General features: G+C 35.2%; 1 protein-coding gene across 25 annotated transcripts in view; it reads right to left on the reverse strand.

Moving 5' to 3' along the window:
• FIP1L1 (factor interacting with PAPOLA and CPSF1) overlaps window positions 1-20,791 on the reverse strand; it is an 82,617-nt gene that overhangs the window by 24,086 nt on the left and 37,740 nt on the right. For all 25 annotated transcript variants that reach the window (XM_086705073.1, XM_086705072.1, XM_086705067.1 and 22 more), the window contains 2 exons: window positions 15,957-16,050; window positions 13,903-14,059 (listed from right to left, as the gene is read on the reverse strand). In XM_086705073.1, the coding sequence (XP_086561199.1) occupies window positions 13,903-14,059; window positions 15,957-16,050 (251 nt within the window). The remainder of the gene's footprint in view (window positions 1-13,902; window positions 14,060-15,956; window positions 16,051-20,791) is intronic.

A 20,791-nucleotide genomic window follows, 5' to 3' on the forward strand; every position in this document is an offset into this window, starting at 1 on the left:
ACTTATGTGGCATACAAATTCTATTTTTTTGTATGAAGAATAATGACATTTCTAATTAGGAAAATAGAAAAATTTTTCATGAAAAATTTTATACCATAATTTCAACAGTCAGAATGGTTTACTAAATCCTATCTTAAAAACTGCATCAAAATTCGTCCAAAAGAGGGGGGGGGATGTCAAATTCATTAATTAAATGCATGGGGAAAAATAATGAAAACAATCACTTTCAAATGTTTTCTTGTCAATGGAAACATCTGCTAATAATTTAAATTTGTTCTGCACGTTTTACCAGAATGAGAGGTTTATATAAAAAAAAAAAATCTAAAAGTAGCCAGAGGCCTTAAAATGGAGAATGAAGCACCTGATTTAACTGCCCACACATTAAAGGATATGCTAAACTTACAAAACCAACAAGACTGAAAAAGATATATAAAAGACATGTAAGCCGTTATGTTTCGAAAATTGTTAGACCTCCAAATGTCTACTAACTTCATCTACACCTCATGGCAATTCTGGTCCATCCTGAAGTTACCTTGCTGATTCCTACATTACTAACAGAATCCAGCAAACAATACAAGCTAGCAGAGTCCCAGACACCATACTAAATGGGAAAAGTAAGAAAGGCAGAGCATATTGTTTCTCAATATCCATTATTACCTGATTTTCTTTAGAACAGTATGAAGTCTTCAGAGCACTGTTTAACTTCACTATGTGGCCTGGTTTTTACATTTAACTACATGATTGCTTTCTTAGGGGTACAGTAGTCCCTCCTCAGCCATGCTTTCCAGTCTCAGCCACAGTCAACCACGTCTGGAAGCAGGTGATTCTCCTTCTGACATACTGTCTGAAGGTCAATAGTAGCCTAATGCTATGTATGTCACAGTGCCTATGCCATTCACCTCACTTCATCTCATGACGCAGGCATTGTATCATCTCACATCATCATGAGAAAGGTAAGCACAATACAGTAAGATATTTTGAGAGGGAGAGATCACATTCAAATAACATTTTACAGTATATTATTACAACTGTTCTACTTTATTATTGTTGTTAATCTCTTGCTGTGTCTAATTTCTATATTAAGCTTTATCACAGGCATGTAAAAGTGGGGAAAAAACACCGAAGATATAGGGTTCAGTACTATCTACCATTTCAGGTACTCACTGGGGGTCCTGGACCCTTGCAGATAAGGGGACAGCTACTGTATAAGACAAAGAAAAAAATTGTATGCCAACTAGGCAAAGAACTCTGTAATCCTACTAAACTACTTAAATGGATACATGAGCAACATGCATCACTTTGGCTAACACTCACTACAATGTACTAAAATGTGAATTCATGCAAAATAACTAAGAAATTACTAGTCAGCCCTCTCAAAATTTAGAATTTGAAAACATCAAAGTTGTCAAATTTTCACAAAACATAAAGATAAAAGTTATAAACAAATTATTAATTATGCTATGACGGTTGTTAAAATTAGTCTTTTTTTCTAATGTTTGAGAGAGAGGGGCGCCTGGGTGGCTCAGTCGGTTAAGCATCTGACTTCAGTTCAGGTCATGATCTCACAGTCCGTGAGTTCAAGCCCCGTGTCAGGCTCTGTGCTGACAGCTCAGAGCCTGGAGCCTGCTTCGGATTCTGTGTCTTCCTCTCTCTGCCCTTCCCCTGCTCGTGCTCTGTCTCTGTCTGTCTCTGTCTCAAAAATAAATAAAAACATTAAAAAAATCGAATATTTGAGAGAGAGAGAGAGAGAGAGAGAGAGAGAGAGAGAGAGAACATGAGTGGGGGAGGGGCAGCGAGAGATGGGGACAGAGGATCCTAAGCAGGCTCTGCATTGACAGCAGCGAGCCCAATGTAGGGCTCAAACTCACGAACTGTGAGATCATGACCTGAACCAAAATGGGACTCTCAACCGACTGAGCCACTCAGGTGCCCCAAATTACAATCTGCTTTTAATTTTAATCTTTCTATAATAGTATCATAGGGCGGGCTTTTAAATAATCAACTGTAAAGAATTAAGAACAAAAAGAAAAATCACGCCATATCTATATATAGACATACATCTTTCTAGTCAATATCTACTCATCACAATGTTAGTATGAGAACCAGAAAAGGCCCTTGTGAGACCTCTAAGATATTTCAATGCAAATCTTTATTGGTTAATGTTTACTGAACCAGAACCACAAGGTTGATAAAACACAATACAAATCAATTCTTTGGTGTTATCAGATATATTTTCAAAATGCAACTACAAAAGTTTAATATGTGATATAATGTTAGGTCAATAGAATTCTCATATAAAAATCACTATTTAGTATTTGACTTTTGATAACAAGAGAAACAGTAAAGAAAGAGATAACTGGCCTCCAAAATTATTGTCCTCATCTTCAACACTCCCACCTTCCTGGCTACACACACACTACCTAAGCAACAGATAAGAATTACACAGGCAAGTATTGTGTTTTACTGTTTCCTTTAACTGTAAAATGAGTATGAAAAAAGTTTATTATTTCCCTGGAAAGCCTCGCGTAACAGTAATAAAAGTAAGATTTCTAGTACTGTAGGCCAAAGCTTTTAGAAAACTAATATTCAAGTTCTAATAGGACTGAGTAGATTAGGTTTTGAAACTTTAGTGACCACCAGAAAAACCTGGAGAGTTTGTTAAAACACAGATTGCTGGGTCTTGCCCCTAGAATTTCTGATTCAGTAGGTCTGCGGTATGGCCAGAGAATTTGCATTCCTATCAAGGAAATGATGATGATGCTGAGCAGAAACCCTACTCAATGCATCAGATCCTAAACTTCTCTATGGATTGCTGCTCAACAGCTCAATATTCAATACACATGAAATAAATTCCATTCCAAATTTTTATGAAACAGAACATGTGACACTTTGAAGTAAAATATTATAGCTGTAGGACAGCCTATACGGTCTAGCATCCTCAAAAGAAAGAGAAATCAGATATAAGTTTTCCTGTAACGCACGCGTACTCTTCCATGTAAAGCATGGGGGTGGGGATCCTGAAATCCTATTTGGGAAGTGAAGAAATGGAGACAAAGAAATAGAAAAGCAGCAGCCCTGTGATACTTATTTAAAGGAATTTACTATATTTTTAGTATTCGCACAAAATTAATAGAGGCTCTGTACTCAACAACAATAACAATGAAAACTGTGTATGAACTCATTCTCAATGTAGCCCATCATTATTTTTCTAAAGCAGAAAAAAGTTACATGCTAGATAGTCTGACATGGCTTCTAATGATCCCTGCCTCTTGCTGATTTACGCCTTTGTATACATTTGGTATTCATACCCTCCCCTGGGTGTGGACTAGATAAATAATGACTTATTTCTACAAAAAAGATCTAGCAAAAATGACAGGATGTCACTTCTGTGTCTAGGTTAAAAAAGACAGTGACTTCTATTTTGCCAGTATCCTCTACTGTCTTCTCAACATTCATGCTTTCATGAACCAAGCTGCAACATAGGAAATGAAATGAATCTTGATTTCAACAAAGAGGTGACTGATCTTGAAAGAGTAATTTCTCAGTCAAGCCTTTGAGATGACCGTCTCAAAGTCTGTGGCAGACTCTGAAGCAGAGACCCAGCTAAGCTGTCCCCACTCCTAACCCACAATAACTATTTAATAATAAATGTATGTTGTTTGAAGCCACTACTTTCTGAAGTGACTTGCTACTCTGCAACAGCTAACCAATATGTATAACTACCTATCATTTCTCTATTAAGTTCAAGTGAAAGAAAAAAAAAAAGCACAGCAGAATTATGCAAATTAGGCTTCCAAGTTCCCACCAACTTCTAAATTTCATTGGCACTATTATGTTACAAACAGATAAATTTGATCACTTTCCTTAACACTCACTGATTTCTACTTCTAAGTCATCAAGCTTGTAAGTAAATTCTGCACATAGAAACTGAGTACCTAGAGTCAAGGTTTATAAAAATTTTTAAATATTACCTTCCACACTACATGCTTTTCTATGGATCAGTATTTTTAAGATTATACATACACATAAATTGTCTACCATCTACCCTGTAAGAAAAGAAACAGATGTAGAATACCATACAACTATTTAACGATTAAAGTAAAACAGTTCATTACAGGGTGCAAAAAAGGATGGAGTAATGTTTCTAAAAATTTGTTAAAAGGTGCTATGGTCACAAAACTTAAAGCAACAAAGTTATCAGTCTACACCATACCTAAAAGGTAAACAAGACAATTTTATGTTAAGTATAAAGTGAACTATTTTATCCTTATTAGGAATACTTAATCCTCTAATTTATAAAATAATCTAAAGCCTACTGAACACAAAAATCCTACATTAGACAAATAAAAATATCTCTGAATAGAAATGTATTTTTACAAAGGAACTGGTCTCTATAAGCTCCAATATAATCACAAAATGATTGGAAGAGTGGCACAAACAAAAGGCAAATATTAAACCATGATTAAATTCTATAAAATGTAGCATCCACAGTACAAACGTAACTATTATAAAGGGAACACCCATGAGAAAAAAGGACATTCAAAAATCATCATTGTAGAGAAGGTTTTTTTTTTTTAATTTTTTTTTTTTTCAACGTTTATTTATTTTTGGGACAGAGAGAGACAGAGCATGAACGGGCGAGGGGCAGAGAGAGAGGGAGACACAGAATCGGAAACAGGCTCCAGGCTCTGAGCCATCAGCCCAGAGCCCGACGCGGGGCTCGAACTCACGGACCGCGAGATCGTGACCTGGCTGAAGTCGGACGCTTAACCGACTGCGCCACCCAGGCGCCCCTGTAGAGAAGGTTTTAATATCCATGAAGCTTACATTTAAATTAATTGCGCCAGTAATGTTCAAATGAAAAATAATTACAGATAATTAGCATTATTCCCTATTTTTAGTTCACTGAAAATCTTAATCGGCTGTTGGGGGTTTTCTAATATAAAAAAAAACTTAAGAGAAAATGAGTACAGTTCTCAAAAACTTCAAGGAATATATTTTTAAAGGTACTTCTGGAAAAATTATTTTGGGCAAGCAGAGTCAGTTAATAGGCAGATGTACTGTATAAGACCAAAAATCTTTTTTTTTTTTTTTAATTTTTTTTTTCAACATTTATTTATTTTTGGGACAGAGAGAGACAGAGCATGAACGGGGGAGGGGCAGAGAGAGAGGGAGACACAGAATCGGAAACAGGCTCCAGGCTCCGAGCCATCAGCCCAGAGCCTGACGCGGGGCTCGAACTCACGGACCGCGAGATCGTGACCTGGCTGAAGTCGGACGCTTAACCGACTGCGCCACCCAGGCGCCCCTATAAGACCAAAAATCTTATAGAACTATAAAAATTAGTCTAATAAACATCATATTCATAAAACAGCTTCTCAAAATTGTACCTCCTCAAGGGTACAGATAATATTCACCCAGTATAGGCCAAGCTTTTGCCAAAGCAGCAATTCTTCAAGTGTTATCTGGAGATTCCCAGGGGTCTCTACCCTTCTAAGGAATCTGCAAGGTCAAAACTACTCTCATAAAAATACTAAGACGTTATTTGCCATTTTCATGCTCATTCTCTTACAAGTGTCCAATAAAGTTTTCTAGAGGCTACACAATGTGTGAAACCACAGAAAGATTTAAGGCAGAAACAAACAGAAGAATTCAGCTTTTTTCTATTAAGCCACACAGTAATATTTGCAAAAGTATAGAATAAGGCCACTCTTTGCACTAAATGGTTTTTTTGTTTTGAAAAAAGTATTTTTCATACAAATATTGTCTGAATGCTAATATGTAATAGACTTACTAAGAATATTTTTTAAATGATATTTCTCAGTTTTAATTTCTAATACAAAAAACAGATAAACCATGCATAAATAAAAGCTCTTTGCGGGGCCATATTAAGTTTAAGAGCCACTGTGCTGGAACCAGACTGCTAACAGAAAGCTAATCCAAAATGCAGACCTCAGAAGAAATGCAGCAAGACTCCAGAGGTGAGGTGCCTTTCTCCCTAATTCCCTGTATCATGGCTAACCCAAAATCAAGATATTTAAGGAATTCACACAACTTTTAAGTTCCTATAATTCACGGTACTACGTGACTAGTGATACACTAAGGTACTTGACCACAGTCTTTCGGGATGAATTTAGGAAACCCTTCTTAACTGCAGAACCCTATGCGTTTTCAAATCTAGATAAACAGGTAAACCTTATATACAATTTTAAAAGCAGGGATGATTTTTCTCTGTGGTCTGAACTAGTTGGACTACAGTATTTCAGTAAAGCAAAAAGCCTTTTTCAACTTAACAGAATTCTACTCCTGAGAGTTTTAATTGTTCTGAAGACTTACAGAACCATAGTCACATGAGCCTTAATTTTGATTAATGTAACAAGAAATGAGTTAAAATGAATCTGCCTTCTTTCAATAAACTCTATTTTCAAAAATGAAGATAACATAGGATGACACTAAAGTTAATCAACATTTAAAATTTTAAATTAAAAGTCTACAATAAAATGTAATATAGTTTGAACATAGTTTAAAAAAATAGTTTACAAACATTAATTATTTTAAAAACAAGATAAGCCAGACACAGGACAAATACTGTATGATTTCACTTACATAAAGTACCTACAGTAGACAAATTCATAGAGAAAGAAAGAAAGAGAGGCTACCAGGAGCTGGGGTAGGAGGTAAGAGTTATTGTCTACTGAGTACAGTTTTGTTATCAATAATGAAGAAGTTTTAGGTATAGACAGTAGCGATGGTTACACAACACAGTGTATTTAATGCCAGTGAACCATGCATTTATAAATGGTTAGAATAATAAATACTATGTACATTTTACCACAATAAAAAGTACCATAAAAATCAACTGTACTATATAGCATCAATCCTTCCAATGTTACAATTTTTCTTCCGATAAACAAGTACATCACAAGTTTATATTCACTAGACTTAACACAAATCAGGAAACACAAAACAGCAAAACCTCAGTTAACTAGATTTACAAAAAAAAAAATCTGGTTCCTCAACCTCCCTAACTTCTCTATCCACAAATACATATGCATGCACTTCAACATGAGGGAAATACAAAAAAAAAAAAAAAAAAAAAAAAAAGAAAGAAAAAAGAAAATAATAAAAATTAAAAAAAAGCTTTTCAAAGACATGATATTGAGGTAAATACACACAATGCCATATATAATACAGTTTTCTCGACACAGGTCATGATTCATTTCAACACAGGTAACAAAACAGGCTTTCAAGCAAAACTGCCTACTGGTTCTGCTATTTTCTTTTTTTTTTTTTAATTTTTTTTAATGTTTATTTATTTTTGGGACAGAGACAGAATGTGAGTGGGTTAGGGGCAGAGAGAGGAAGACACAGCATCCGAAGCAGGCTCCAGGCTCCAAGCTGTCAGCACAGAGCCGAACACAGGGCTCGAACCCACGAGCTGTGAGATCATGACCTGAGCCAAAGTCGGTCGCTCAACCGACTTTGTAGTACCGATTTTCTAGGTACTACTTAAATGCCTTAAACCCCAGTTTCCTCTTCTATAAAATTAGAATAATATCTACTTCAGATGTTGTCAAGAATCATATAGAGTTAATACATGAAATGTGCTCAGAAAAGTGCCATCAATAGTAAGTAAGCATTCAAGAAATACTAGCTATTATTAGCTATTACAAGTGACCCTTAAACAACATGGGTTTGAACTGCACAGGTGCACTTACATGTGGATTTTTTTATAGTACAGACCTATAAACTCGTTTTCTCTTCTTTATGATGTTAACATATTCTTTTCTCTAGCTTACTTTACTGTAAGAATATAGTACATAATACATACAACATAAAAAAAATGTGTTGACTGTTTATGTTATGAGTAAGGCTTCCAGTCAACAATGGGCTATCAGTAGAAGTTTCCAGGAGGTCAAGTTATATGCAGATTTTTGACTGCTTAGGAGGTTGGTGCCGATAACCCTGGTATTATTCAAGGGTCAAATGAATTTCTACTATTACTCAGTGAAACCATGAAGCTGTACTAATGCATTTCTGAGAAATGTAACACAATAGAAAGTAGTGGGTGGTTCAATAAAAGTAACAGACTTTCTGAAAGTTAAGATGCTGAATAATCAGTGTTTTCAAGCTACTGTTAGTATGGTAGCAGGAAACCACATTAAATACGTTTTCACGTAAAAAAGCTAGTCCAAATGTCGTGACATTCATTTAGGACCAGAGGTCCCTTACATATTTGCTATACTCTCCCATTCAAAACGTTCTCCACTGTTCTTACAAATCAATTGTGGCAAATATTTTATTGTTACTAACAAGGTTTCATGTATGTTTGTTGATGTGTGTTTCAGGAGGGTAGGAGGCAATACACGTTTCCTTGTCTGCTATTTGACAGTAAAAATCCCTTGAATACATGTGACGTCTATCACCTCATCTTTGTTAAGGAGCCCACTTAATGTGATGAGTCATGCCTGGAAACCTCCAAAAACTGACCATAATTTTTTTTCTTCAAACCAAGGCATTTCTGAGAGTGAATAGAAATAGTTATGCTGAAATAAAAGGTATAAAAGTAAGACCCATTCCAGGGAAATCTGGATATACAGTCACCCTATTTATGAAAAAATCAGCATCTGAAAATATAGGCATAATAAAATGATTACTATCTTTGTCCCATCATATACAGGCCTTTAAAACTTTAAAACTTCTGCATTTCAAAACAAATGTTACCAAAGAAAACATTAAAATACGTTTAAAGTTTCAAGGGATATTTTTTCCTTTCTTCCTTTAGTATTTCTCCAGAAAATCCAAGGTTTCTCTAAAAAAAATGGAGTAATTTTTAAGGAAACATGAAAAGACTCCTGGGCCACAGGTTTCTTCCATTAACTGCTTTTAATTCTTAAGGTGATCTAAATTACAGTGAGCTCTATAGAATGTACTCTAATCATGTGGTTCTGTGGTAAATGGTAACTGAAAATGTGACTTTAATCAAGGCCAATATTCAGTTGGTATACATCCATGTAGCCATACTGTTATTGAAACCTAGTACCCACTCTGACTGATTAAGTGTCTGACTGTATCAACTGTCAATCTGAAAATCTCTCTGGTGTTATGGATACATAAGCACATTAACTCAATCAGCTATCTTATTTAAGGAATGTCAAGTATACAAAAGATCTTTGTGATTAGCATTGTTGAGAAACACAGGTGGAAATGTGAGCTATGTTCTCTCCCAACAGCTCATGAGCTGGTACAATTAAACAGTAATTCAGATAGTCTCAATTTACAAATATTTGGTTTTAGTATCAATTGGTATCTCCCAGCCACCAGCAAATATACCAGTTAGGTACTGCTTTAACAAGCATCAGAATTCATCTAAATTAGTATTCTTTTTTTTTTTTTTTTTAATTTTTTTTTTTTTTCAACGTTTATTTATTTTTGGGACAGAGAGAGACAGAGCATGAACGGGGGAGGGGCAGAGAGAGAGGGAGACACAGAATCGGAAACAGGCTCCAGGCTCTGAGCCATCAGCCCAGAGCCTGAAGCGGGGCTTGAACTCCCGGACCGCGAGATCGCGACCTGGCTGAAGTCGGACGCCTAACCGACTGCGCCACCCAGGCGCCCCTAAATTAGTATTCTTAAATGCTGACAGGACAGCATGGCAATTCTAAGAATAAGCCATCAAAGGAAATCCAGACAGGTGTTTAAAATATGGAAAGCATGTAGCTGAAAATTAACATTACAGGCATACCTCATTTTACTGCACCCACTTTACAGCACTCCGTAGTTACCGTGCTTTTGTTTTTAACAAACTGAAGGCCTGTGGCAACACTGCATCAGCAAGTCTACTAGAGTCCTTTCCCAATAGTGTTTGCACATTTCACGTCTCTGTGTCACATTTAAGGTAACTGTCGCAATATTTCAAACTTTTCATTATTTTATTTGTTATGGCCACTTGTGATCAATGCTCTTTTGATGTTACTGTTTTAACTGTTTTGGGTCACCACAAAACTCAATCACATATAAGATGGCAAACTTAAACGATAAATGTTGTTTGTGTTCTCTCTCTCTCTCTCTCTCTCTCTCTCTCTCTCTCCTTCTCCCCTGAGACACAACAATAATGAAATTAGGCCAGTTAATAGCCCTACAATGGCCTTGAAATGTTCAAGTGAAAGGAAGAGTTATAGGTCTCTCACTTTAAATCAAAAGCTAGAAATGATTAAGCTTAGTGAGGAAGGCATGCCAAAAGCTGATAGGCCTCTTGTGCCAGTCAAGTTGTGAATGCAAAGGAAAAGTTCTTGAAAGAAATTAAAAGTGCTACTCCAGTGAACACACAATGATAAGAAAGCAAACTAGCCTTACTGCCAATATGGAGAAACTCTGAGTGGTCTGGATAGAAGACCAAACCAGCCACAACATTCCCTTAAGCCAAAGGCTAATCCAGGGCAAAGCCCTTATAACTTTCTTCAATTCTGTAAAGGTTGACAGAGGTGAGGAAGCTGCAAGAAAAAAGTTCAAAGCTAACAGAGGTTGGTTCGTGAGGTTTAAGGAAAGAAGCCATCTCCGTAACGTAAAGTGCAAGGCAAGGCAGCAAGTGCTGATACAGAAGCTGCAGCAAGTTACCCAGAAGGTCTCACTCAGATAATTCATAAAGGTGGCTACACTAAACAGATTTGCAATGTAGATAAAACAGCCTCCTATTAGAAGATGCCATCTGGGACTTCCACAGCTCAAGAAAAGTCAAGGCCTGGCTTCAAAGTTTCAAAGGACAGGCTGACTCTTTTCTTGTTAGGGGCTAATGCAGCTGGTGACTTATGCTCATTTACCATTCTGAAATCCTAGGGCCCTTACGAATTATGCTAAATCCACTCTGCCTGTGCTCTGCCCTAAAAGTGGAACAACAAAGTCTGGATGACAGCACATCTGTTGACAACATGGTTTACTGAATATTTTAAGCCACTGTTGAGACTACTGCTCAGAAAAAAAAGATTCCCTTCAAAATATTACTGCCCATCGACAATGTGCCTGGTCACTCAAGAGCTCTCTGTTGGAGACACACAAGGAGATTAATGTTTCCATGCCCCATAACAAATATCCATTCTGCAGTCCATGGATCAAGGAGTCATTTGACTTTCAAGTCTTATTACTGAAGAAACACATTTCATAAGAATAAAGTTGTCAGAGACCATGATTCCAGTTGTCTGGCAGATCTGGGCAAAGTAAACTGAAAACATTCTGGCAAGGATTCATGATTCGAGATGCCATTAAAAACATTCATCCATGATTCATGGGGAGAGATCCAAATATCAATATGAAGAGGAGTTTGGAAGAAGTTGATTCCGTGCCTCGTGGATGACTGGGAGGGGTTCAGGACTTCAGTGGAGGAAGTCACTGCAGACGTGGTGGAAATAACAAGAGAACTAGAATGACAAGTGGGGCCTGACGATGTGACAGAATTTCTACAATCTCAGGGCAAAACATGAACAGATGAGGGTCTGCTTCTCATGGATGGGCAAAGAAAGTGGTTTCGTGAGATGGAGTCTACTCCTGGTGAAGATGCTGTGAAGTTTGTGGAAATGACAGCAAAGGAGTTAGAATACAGAATATTACATAATCTTAGCTGATAAAAGCAGAAGCAGGGTTTGAAAGGATTGACTCCAAGTTTGAAAGTTCTACTTTGGCTAAGATGCTATCAAACAGCATCACATCCAAAAGAGAAATCACTTGTGAAAGGAACAGTCCACGGATGAGGCAAACTTCATTGCTGTCTTATTGTAAGAAATTGCCACAGCCACCTTAACCTTCAGCCACCACCACCCTGGTAAGTCAGCAGCCTTCAACATCAAAAGACACCAAGATCAGCAAAAAGATTATACTCACTTAACACTCAGATGATGATAAACATTTTTTTAGCAATAAAGTACTTTTTAATTAAGGTATGTACATTGAGTTTTAGACATAATGCTATTATTGCACTCTTTAATGAACTATAGCATAGTATAAACATTAACTTTTACATGCACCAAGAAACCCCCCAAAAACATAATTTGATTCATTTTATTGCAGTGGTCTAGAAGTGTAATATCTCCGAGGTAAGCCTGTAAATAAATAACTTAAACAACAGAAAAATAATAATCAGTGTTACTCTATGCTGTAATGCCATAGATGACCTAAATATTATTAAAAGATACTAATCCTTATAAATAGAAGTTATATGGCAAAGAAATGGAGTAGTTTTATGATTTTGGAAAAAGTCATACTTCCAGATAATGCCAGTGCCTATGAAGAATATCCTACAGAGATTCTAAATATTGTATCAATAAGGTATTTATATTTTCACCATTTTTCATACCACTTACTCTCTCACAATAGCTAGTGGTGACTATATAAATTATATAAAGCAATCTGGGGATATACTGTATTAGCTTAGCAATAAAAAAAAATTCTTTCAAATCACCATTAATACCTACTAAAATTAAGATTATCAAGCAATATAGCATAAGGACTATTATAATGTACACTGATTATCTTGTAATGTCACTAAATCAAGTATGTTCAGAATGAACTATTTATACATTTTATCTTTTCGGTAGACAAAGGACTCATCAATGAATCACTACATCTTCATTCCTTTCCCTTTTCCTTTAGTTAATTCTCACCATATTAAAGACCTAAGAATCCTGGGTCCCATCACAACCTCTGAATGGTTTATGCTCCAAAACAAGAAATTTGTTGAATTCTAGAAACAACGTTGTCTGGAGTAAGCACTTCCAACCTATCCAGTCTTCTCTTTCCTCTATTTCTGAGACAACAGAATCTCTAAAACCAGACATTTTTCATAATTCTTATCCTTTATGAAGACAGAAGTGACAATGGAAGGGAATCAAAGTTGTTGTGGCTGTAGGGCCAATTAAACAGTTGATATTTAGAGACCAAAAATGAACACTATAGGGAAGGACTATTCAGACCCTTAAAGTGCCTTGGTACTCTTATCAAAACTGGTACCTTAAAACGAGTACGGCTCTCTTGAATTGCCAAGTAACTGAGTGGACGTGGCTCTTTAGTATAAATTAACTTTATTATTTAGTATAAATTGATATTAACTTATTTATAAATGTAAGAAAACTTTATCTCACGTATGTAGTTATAATTATGAGCAGGAGCTAGTTTTTATCATTTACTGCTGGTATTCTCCCTAGGAAGAAAGTAATTATTATCTCAATCAGTCTTGCTATTTCATCCAAAACTGATTAAGGGGAATAAATACCAGAAGCTTAATGGAAATAAAATAACAAAGGCCCCTGGATGTAAGGTTGAAAATATAAAAATCTGGGGATTATTCATGAATTTTTTTCTATTGCCACCAATTACACAAATAATCAAAAGTGGCTCAAATATGATAAAACTAATTTTCTGACTTTTTAAAAGAAGTAAATACCAGGTATCTGGCACCCAGAAGAGGTCTACTAAAAGGAAATCAGGATACAAAAAAACGACCAGAGATTTTCACGTCAATCTCTTCACAGGATATATTTTTTTGAACCTACTCCAATTCTGAAAGTATCTTTAAACCTTTTCAGAACAAGTTAACATGGTTTATGTATACATAAGCTATGTATACAATTAGCAATTTTAGTGATCACTATCATACCTTGGATCACAAGTTTCTTATCTGTCCAGTCTTCTCTATTAGCGTATTCTTTGCTGTGCTGACATAGCACATACAGATTTGTTTTCACTCCGAATCTATTGAAGATTTAACATAAGTTTCCTATCTATTAATTATAATGCAGTGCAATCAGTGAAGACTTTATTTTCAAATATCTATTTTAATTATTAGAATTCAAAATAGAAGAAACACTCATGGTAATTTTTCTCTCAAAATCAAATGTCTTATTTACTATTTACCTGGTGGTGGAATCAGAGGTGGAGCAGTGCTGACAGTTGGAGGAGGTGGAAGAAATGGAGGAGGTGGAAGGTGGGTGGGAGGAGCTCCTGGAGGGAAAAATGGAGGTGGTTTGCTAAAATTGTTGTCTACTTCAGTAGCAGATCTTTCAGAAAGGACCTAAAATTAAAATATAGTTAATTTTAAAAACATACCTAAGATTAAAAACTCAGTAAATTTATTTCATTTAAGAAACAAAGTAAAAAGTTTTATTCACATAACACATATTTTGAAGCAAATTTTCCATGTCTATGATTTATGTGTATATGTACAGATGTGAGTATATACTCACACACACTATTTAAGATGTCCACATAAAGCCTAGAATAAATGATTGAATCATTACCAAAAAAACTTAGTAAGAATAAAAACATTCTGGGGCACCTGGGTGGCTCAGTCAGTTAAGCGTCCAACTTCAGCTCAGGTCATGATCTCATGATTCATGAGTTTGAGCCCCATGTCAGGCTCTGTGCCGACAGCTCAGGGCCTGGAGCCTGCTTTGGATTCTGTCTCCCTCTCTCTATGCCCCTCCCCTGCTCACACCCTCTCTGACTCTCTCTCTCAAAAATAAGCATTAAAAAAAACTTTAGAAAAGAATAAAAACATTCTCAACGAGAGTATTTATAAATTAAGTACTTTATAAATATAATGTAATAAGTATTATCTTTGTTACCCAACCAAGTTACTGTACTCACATTAAGGCAATGTAATCATTAGTCACAGATAGAAGCATTAAGAAATCAACATGGCAACAGAAGAGATCTTCACTGTACTAGGGCCTATCAGCAGGTGGTATGCATTAACAGGGTGCAAATAATAGGCAGCCCGATATATAAATAACTTTTTCATGTGAGCCTTGTAAATTTAAGAACAAGGGTTCATACTTGAAAAGTGGAAGTGTTTACAAAATAGTGATTTGTGTAAAAAGGTAAGGGACAGGCAGCAAACCTACAGGAGTGACACACAGAAATCTGGATTTTTGTCAGGCCTCCCTGAGGGATTCTGATGTGCAAACACATTTAAGAAAACAGCAGAAACAGACAACATAATGTGCTTTTAATGTACACTTCTAAAAATCCTTGCTGGCTGAAGGGTATCATTTAAACATAATCCCTCTTTTCATTAACTTCTTCATTTTTAAGTATAGCAATTTTTGTAACACTTATGCTGATAAGCTATTTTTTAAAGTAGGGAACAGAATTATTCTAAGAAATCCAGGCATTTTAATGGTGGGGAAAAGAAGAGAGAACTATCTACCAGCTTAGAAATGATTTACCCTCAAGCATGCTAAAAACAAGATTAATTTATTAAAAGTGATGAGGATCAAAACACTTTGACATTTTTTAAAGCACTGAGAAAAAGGAAATAATTTTTAAAAACGTATGATCAAGCTAATAGCTGAAAATCTGTTACTAAAGTTCTAACTTGAATTATCCAAGTTACTAATAACTCATCTCCTTTCATTATTTCACTTGAAAACAAAGAAAATCTACTTCCCCCCAAAATGTTACATTTAATAAATTATGTATGTCCATACAATGAAACTATCATAAAGAAATTTTAAATATTTTTAAGAATATGGAAAAATGCAAACGATAATTTTTTTTAAAGGATACACAAAAAAGAATCATAATAGTATATCGTAATCTTGCTTGGTGACAAAGAGAAGTAAGTACCAGAGTGTTAATCTTTAGATGCTAGAATTATCGGTAGTTTTATTTCCTTCTTTAAACTTTTCCAATATTTCCCTTTTTTAGTCCAATTAGCCTATATATTATGCTTACAGCAAAAAAAAAAAAAAAAAAAAAAAAAGAGAAAGAAATCTTACTGAAAAAGATCTAAAGGTAATAACTTCTAAATAGAATAGCTTTTGTAATAAAAGTGATTAATTCCATATTTTAAATCTAAAATACCTAACATTGATAACATAGCACTATAAATGTATATTGAATAATTAAATTAGAACATGGATGTAATTCTTCAGTTTCAAAATTAATTCATTTTTAAAATACGAAACCTGTATGTTGCTGTTTTCGTTTGCCCGTCGTCTTCCTTCTACTCGGCTAATTGTTATAGTCTGACCAATAACATCGATTGCCCCAGGTAATCTCCTGTAACATAGAAATTGAAATCAATTCAGTTTCACCTAATTAGATGTTTGAAAAATAACACAAATATTAAGTGAGAAATAAAGTCTAAAACCTTTTGCAATGTACTTTATAAAATAAAATCAGAGGATAGTACACACTGAAAAAAACTTCACTAAGTTAGTTAGATCTCACTATTTCATACTGTCATAAAGACTAAGCTTTATTTAGTAAGCTGGAACCTATATACCCAATGACGATCATGTTAAATTCACAGATTTTCTTTTAAATTTACTTTTTTAACAGTTTCCAACTGAATTTATCTTTGTGGAACTGAATCAGGTAGCAAATGCTAAGCAAATGGAAATAAAATTTTTTTGGCCACTGTAATTGTAACACGTATTATAGTTCTATTACAGAAACTTAAAAATTCCCCCAGAAGACTTGAAATGAAATAATGCTCATTTTGATACACACTGTATTTTCCTTAGTGATTTATTCCAAGCATTAGAAAGCATACAATGGGATCCAGTTTTCCATTTCTGATAACTTGCCTTTAAATAGAAAAAATTAAATATTTAAATGCCTACTCCACCTCCAGTTGTATTTATAATCCATTAAATAAGTATATGAATACATTAAAAACAGTGTACCAGAAAATGATGCTATAAATTTATCTAGGAGAAGCAAGTAAGTTAAATTTAAAAAAATAGGGTTAAAAGCCATTTAGTTAGTAGTTAAGGATTTTATGAAAGTATATATGCTTAACAAGTTACAGAAATCACTTGTAGGAAGAGGCAATGAACAATGGATGCAAATTAGATGAATTTCTCTTCATCTCTACTTTAGTTCTGAACAATTCTGCCTTTAAAACTTTGTAGAAGTAAAACAACCAAGTACCATGGATCTTTCCACAGTCACAACAGTTAGATTCCCAAAATGGCTAACAGCAGCTACCATTTGCCAAATGTCTACACATCATACCTAAACCTCACAATAAAAGTCTGCACTTACTGAATTACCGTATAATTGTGTTAGAGATGTTAAAGCCAGGGCTCACGGGGAGGTCACTGGCATCAGTAATAACTAAATGGCACAACTCAACTTTCAAATCTGAGTCTTTCTGATTCCAAAGCCTACATACAGATCCCTTCCCTTGAGCTACACTGCCTTCTAGCAAGATAACTGGCTTTTGAGAAATTTAAGACTTCTGAAAACCAAAACTGGTGAAAGTTTGCCTCAAGGGAACCTTGAGACGCCCCATGATTATGTGCTCACAAAAACAAAGACCCTAGAAACAGTATATAATGGCATCTGAAATGTCTTCAACTACATAGTCAGCTCCTACTTATCATCTTGCCCACTTCGAACTTCTATTCTATACAATTCTAATATAATTTTTAAAAAGTTCAAGCTTTTCTGATTTTATGCCCAGGTCATTGACTTTCCGGATTTCTTCATGATCTCAAGGAGCGAAAGTGGTTTTATTTACTTAACTCGTACCCCTTCAATATAGCTGGCAACTATCCTAACATTCACACATTAGAAAAAATCCAAATATCTCAGACATAAAACAAGTATCACTCCAATTTTTTCCCTAAAACTTAATTACAAAGCTATGACCACTGTAACTTTGTATCAAAACAGATGCCATCAGCCCTCTAATATCCACACACAACTCAGATTCCAACATCCCAACAGATACAGGTGCATATTCTGAGGCCAGAATTTCCCTTCACCATTTATTGCTACCAAGACTTCATTGTAAAAATCTTTACCTCTACTATTTCCTTTTCCACGCTTTTCTATTACCGATTGCTGGATTCTCCCTTCTAAAACTTATTCCACCTGAAGAACAAATTCTCACACATTTGTTTGGATTTTCAATTTCTCCAAACTGCTGAAGTAGGAAAACTTAAATCTAGATCTAACACTCTAATGTCTTTCTATATACCATGGATTTGTAAAGACTTCTGCTTTCAAAAATTCTGGGACACATGAGAGTACTCACTTCTTAAAGTTTATCTTAAATATGGTCAATCTAATTTTTTCAGCTTTAAGTGAATTACTGAAGATTCAAAATGGCAAATACTAAGTTTCTAAAAACACACGTGGAAAATTAGCCTTAACAAATGTACATCACTAGAAGAAATCCAGAAAACTACAATTTCTTACACATTATTTCCACAATAATACCTCTTTACCCAGGCATTTTTACCACACAGACTGATATATCTTAGAAATGTTAAGTTTACCATTTTGTTCAGAAATATTTTAGGACAGATACATAAGCATATACCGAAGTAACAAACAGCACATAATATTTAACAGAGATGATTAACTATCCAATGTTATTCTGATGCCACATTATGAAAAAATGACATTGAACTATATTATTCTGAAAATTTTTAATGACACATTTCTATTTCAATGCATAAAAAGATTTAGTAGAGCTTTACTATGAGGATCTATTATAACTTGAGTCTCCACACAGCACAAGTTTATCTTTTTTAACTTTTTTTTTTAATGTAACTTATTGTCAAATTGGCTAACACACAATGTGTACAGTGTGCTCTTGGTTTTGGGAGTAGATTCCCATGGTTCGTTGCTTACATACAACACCCAGTGCTCATCCCAACAAATGCCCTCCTCAATGCCCATCACCCATTTTCCCCTCTCCCCCACCATCCCCTCCCCCCATCAATCCTCAGTTTATTCTCTGTATTTAAGAGTCTTTCATGGTTTGTCTCCCTCCCTCTCTGTCTGTAACTATTTTTTCCCCCTTTCCCTCCCCCGCGGTCTTCTGTTAAGTTTCTCCAGATCCACATATGAGTGAAAACATATGGTATCTGTCTTTCTCTGACTGACTTATTTCACTTAGCATAATACCTTCCAGTTCCATCCACGTTGCTACAAATGCCAGATTTCATTCTTTCTCATTGCCAAGTAGTATTCCATTGTATATATAAACCACATCTTCTTTATCCATTTGTCAGTTCATGGGCATTTAGGCTCTTTCCATAATATGGCTATTGTTGAAAGCGCTGCTTCCACATAGCATAAGTTTAACTGGGCTTACACGTTTGTTCAATAAGGCAGGTAGCTAATATAGCTACCAAGATTCTCTTCTGTGTTGGACTAAACCATATAGCTAAAGAGAGACAGAAACTAACCATGATGGAGATCTGAAGTTTCATTAATCTACAAGCTTAATACAGGCAGTGGATGTTCACAAGAGCCTCTACCTTTCGTGAATATGAAAATATCTCTGAAATTATAATGGAATTAAATTAAAATTAAAATGGCATATTTTGATGATTCTGATATAAACTGCTTACAAAGATAAAACAAAATTTTTAAAGTGACAGAATTAGGGCCAAGGGAAGACAAAGAATTAATTATTAATCTTTTGCCACAAATTTATCTCTGAGCTTCTCATTTTTTACCAGCCAAAATAAAGGACATCTTTAATAACAAGTCTTTTAATGTAAGATAAAAACAAAGCATTAACCCTGAAGACTGCTCTTCCCGGTAACAAGAGCACCACCTACAATGTGCTAGGAAGCACTGTTCTAAGCACTTTAGATACATTTACTCTTCACTACTTCCCTATGAAGTAGCAATTATTATTATTCCCATTTTACAGAAGAGAATAAAGAGAAAAAAAATTTCTCCTGAGTCCATGTTAAGAGAAAGTAGGATAGAGTACAGTTTTCAAACTTTTTTGACCCCAAAATATATTTAAGAAACACATTTTACACAGTAATCCAGTAAACACATAAAAAAAACTAAAAGCTTCATGAAATAATACTTACACTTATTAAAAAGGAAGAGTAGCATTAAAATCAAATACGAATTATTAGTATTAAATATCACACACACAAAAAAAAACAATACAAACCCCAGAAATATTTGGTGGTTGAGACCACAAAATTCATTTCACACCCCACTAATGGACTGCAATCTCATGATGCTGTGAAAAACTGAAATAGGGACAAAGTCTCCAATTACTACAATGAAAACATAAGTGAATTTCACAGAACCGTTTCTCAAAATGTTCCTCAATATCGAGTGAAGCATAACAATGTACGATCCAATAAAAGCAATTCGAATCAGGGAGAGTAAAACCACGTGATCTGAGTACATAGCCCTTTTGATGCAGGCTTTATCTAAAGATTTAACTGTACTTTTGAGCAAGGGTCCTTACCTAGCATACATGGGATACTGAGGGACCAAGAGGATCCTGAACTTAAATATATGCATGTGTACAAATGCATTTTTCAGTCAAGAGTCCACAGTTTGCAGGAAATTTTCAAAGAGGTTACTGTTTTAAGTACAGAACCACTACTCTAAAAGAATAAATGAATCATGTCCTTGAGAAATCTATGAATGTTGCCTTCTCACAACAGAACTTCTAATAAGAACTGAGGAGCAATAATTCATGAATGCATTCTCTAGGAAAAAACGTAGATGTGACAGTTTCATATTCCCAAGTTAAGACACATGCAGTAGTATGATTGCCTAACTCAGGTCAAACATCTAAAAAGATGGCTATAACAGTTTTGCATGGAAGTTGGTATAACATCTTTTTTATTTTAGAAGTTTTTTGTTTTGTTTTGTTTTAGTTTATTTTGAGAGAGAGAGCAAGCACGGGGGGGGGGGGAAGAAGAGGGAGGGGGAGAGAGAGAAAGGGGGGGGGCAGAGAGAGAGAGAGAGAGAGAGAGAGAGAGAGAGAATCCCAAGCAGGCTCCTCACTGTCAGCACA

Source organism: Puma concolor, chromosome B1 (genome assembly GCF_028749965.1).
Source record: "Puma concolor isolate L17-30 chromosome B1, mPumCon1.1.hap2, whole genome shotgun sequence".
Taxonomy (NCBI): domain Eukaryota; kingdom Metazoa; phylum Chordata; class Mammalia; order Carnivora; family Felidae; genus Puma; species Puma concolor.